The sequence below is a fragment of the Fulmarus glacialis genome, unplaced genomic scaffold (genome assembly GCF_000690835.1).
Source record: "Fulmarus glacialis isolate BGI_N327 unplaced genomic scaffold, ASM69083v1 scaffold19701, whole genome shotgun sequence".
Classification (NCBI taxonomy): Eukaryota; Metazoa; Chordata; class Aves; order Procellariiformes; family Procellariidae; genus Fulmarus; species Fulmarus glacialis.
The window spans coordinates 4,742-7,957 of NW_009192360.1; the positions used below are offsets into that span (position 1 = coordinate 4,742).

Genomic DNA, 3,216 nt, shown 5'->3' on the forward strand with positions numbered 1-3,216 from the left:
TCGCGCAGACCTCGGCAGGGACCTGGAAAGGCTCAAGATGAGCTACAGCCAGTGCTAAACCCGCAATGGGCACCAAGGGAGCTGGGAAGGAGCATCCATGGGCTCACAAGGCCAGAAGAACAGCTACAAAAAGAGGCTTTCCAGGCCCCGGTGCAAGCTTTTTATTCCCTCAAGTGTGCAGAGCGGAGCACTGGCAGCAAAATCAGCTGGACGTGATGCTCCATCCGCTCGGTGCTGCGCCGGGGCTGCATCCCCGCCAGCGGGATCCGTTTGGGGGTCTGCCCTCCCTGCCACATCACCTCTGTGCCCTTCGTTTGCAAAGGCCGGCAATTAAAGCGCAGAAAATCACAAAGAAACTTTGGAAAAAAAGGAAAAAAAAGGGAAAAAAAAAGGCTTCATTGGCACTTGCAAAGATAAACTCATTAATTCTTTTAATGAGGGATCAAAGCCTCGGAGCCTGCCACGGCTGCGGCCACGGGAAGGTCGCTCCCCGCTCCTCCGTGCTCTCCTTTGGTGCCCCTGCAAGCTGGCCCAGCACAAAGCGATGAGCAAAGAAGAGCAGATGACTTCTGCTCTGCCCTCCCAGAGCTTCCGAAATGCTCATCTTACCACGGCGCAAGCACCGCTCAGAGATGGTAACCATCGCACAGGCTCTCAGAATAGCCGGGCGAATAAAAATAGTCCCGTCCCTTTGATCTCTTCCCTTTGTTCAGCCGTGAGCACTCCAGCAGATGCAGCTGGGGCACACGTGCATCGCACCGAGGCTTTGCAACTCCTTCAACGTTTTGGTCTCATCCCGAAAGGTCTTGATCATCACCTCCGCCTCCTCCCGAGGTACTAAGCAGCTTGTCCGGAGGGATACGATGGGCACGTTCAACCTTGCAAGACCAAACCACTGGTCACGGCAAGCAGACGCCCCAGTGGGCAACCGAACCACGGTGCTCGCTGGCACGTGTACAACCGGCTCCGCATGCACAGATATTGCATTGGATTTTGTTACCCGCGCACCCACGCAACCACACGTGCTACTAACGTGTCTCCACGCCAAACTGCCCCGATGCAAGGAAACCCAGCGACGCACAAACACGACCCTTCGCATGGCCCCTCATCAACCTTTGCGTACACGCCCGCGTGCGTACGCAAACCCCCACGCGAAGCATAAATGCAAGTTACGCTTTGCATTTCCAAATACAGCCCCAGAAAACGTCCTCGGAGGAAATGTGGATGAGGAAGATTTCCCCAGCCGCCGCTGGGCGTGCAGAAAGAGGAGCAGCCCATTTCCCAGCCCCACGCTTGGGGCCGCATCCTTCCCCCTCTTTCCCCGGCCGCTTTGCACTGTGGGCTTTCAGCCTGGTCGGCCCACTTCCACAGCCGTGGACCTCCTCCCACGCCGCTGGGTTATTAACGGAGACTTGAGGAAAGCTGCGGTCGTCAGCACGCGGTGGCAAAGGCGGTTTTAACGCGCTGGTTTTACAGCGAGGAGCCGCCTGGGAACCCGCCGTGAAGCCGCTTTCTGAGCGAGCCGGGGGGACGTGGCTCCCTGCGGGTCTGACGCCGATTTGGGGACAGTCACCTTTGTCCCCTCCCCGCGGCGGCAGCTCGTGGGGCTCCGTGCCTGCGTGCCTGCAGCCTCGCCCTCCCCACCACCCGTTTTGAGGCAATTTGGGTCTTTTGCAGGATTCGGTTTGCCGGGAAGCTCCCGCACGGGCTTGCGGGACATCCTGCAGCGCACATCCAGGTGAAGGAACGAGTGGCTGCTTGTACAGCGAGAATTGGGAGGGGGCAATTGTGCTATTCCAACCTGCAGCTTGTAAAATATAGTAACACGTGTAAGTTGATTTAACTGCCCATCCAGCTTATTGGCTAATAAAATAAGCTTAGCATATTAAACGTTGCTGGCGTGGTTTATCAAAAGATGAGAGGAACCCTCACGTTTTTCCTTTGCTGTCACCCAAATATGTGACTCCCTCACCCTTTTTATCCTCTAAGCTCCTCCTCCGGAGGAGAAGCCAATCTCTTCCTCCAACACCACTGCGCTCCTTCAAACATCCTCTGCGCCGCCAAGCATGAAACGCCATAAAATATCACCTTCTTGTAAGAGGGGAAAATGCACATACAGCGTCGGATGTCACCCCGCTGGGGAACGGCAAGGGGAGAACCCCCCCGGCTGTTTCTCCATCCCACCCGACGAATTGCTGCCAGTAGTTTCCCTGCGAACAACAAGGGGTTGCCTTGCACCAGGTGGGCTTTGCCGGCCGCAGCCGTACAAAGAACATCAGGGCAGATGCTCCCGACCATGGTTGCCTCTGGGATGAGGCACCGCACAGCAGACGACCGCATCGAACTGAAAGCACGGGGGAAGTCTGGCCGGCAGAAGGTGACAGCCCACCCCGTGGCAGGAGCCCTGGGGTCTTCAGACCCCCCGCTATCTCCATCCCACACGGAGCTGGAGGTGTCATTGACTTTACGACTATAAATTATTGACGTGGGGAATGTCGAATTATAAAATTGCAGAGAAAGAAATTTTATGAGTGCAAAATGGAAACGCTGCTTGCAGCCCTCAATGCAGCCCCTCGCTTTGGCTCTCGCTGAAGTCCAGTCACTTGGTCTTGCAGAGAGAGCAAAATCCTCCCCGATTCGCACTTCAGATCTGTTATCTGGCTTTGTGCGGCAGATTGAAGAGGGAGGTTGTGCTCTGTGTTTGCAACTGAAAATGAAAGGTGATAACATCTCCAGAGTGGAAAATTACAGAGGCTAAGAGCAAGTAAAGCCTATAGTGGTATGAACTCGGCTCCTGACGGAGCCAGGGCTCGGTGCCTCGGGGTGCTGCCTTCACCTCCTCACAGCAGGCTCAGGGCTCCTCTCTCCTGAACTCAAAAATGTGGGGTTTAACATACTTCTGCTTGAAAACACGCGCCAGGAGGAAACAATGACTCGGTGGACTCGGCGTGCAAAAACCAGCGCAGAACAGAAACGCAGGGATTTATTAAAGAAACCCACTTGGAGGGGAACGGGTTTTTCTGCTCGGAGAGAAGGATGCGCTTCTCCGTAAGAGCCGCGTTACTCTGCACACCGCAGACCCCCCTCGGGAGGATGCCAAAGGGTTTTTAGCAAAGCAGAGAACAGCATCACCTCGCTGCTGAGCCCCATCCGCAGGACCCTGGCAGGGGCAGCACCGCCTCTTACCTGGGTCATCTTGGCGAGGTCCAGCGAGGG

The 3,216-nt window shown here is 55.9% G+C and overlaps 1 protein-coding gene across 1 annotated transcript in view; it reads right to left on the reverse strand.

Annotated features, from left to right (window-relative positions):
* Positions 1-759: 759 nt before the first annotated feature.
* The window catches only part of FAM53B (family with sequence similarity 53, member B), a gene marked incomplete at its 3' end in the record, with an annotated part of 14,784 nt that continues 12,327 nt past the window's right edge, over positions 760-3,216 (reverse strand). The window contains 1 exon segment of the mRNA XM_009587050.1: positions 760-878. Coding sequence (XP_009585345.1) covers positions 760-878 — 119 coding nt within the window.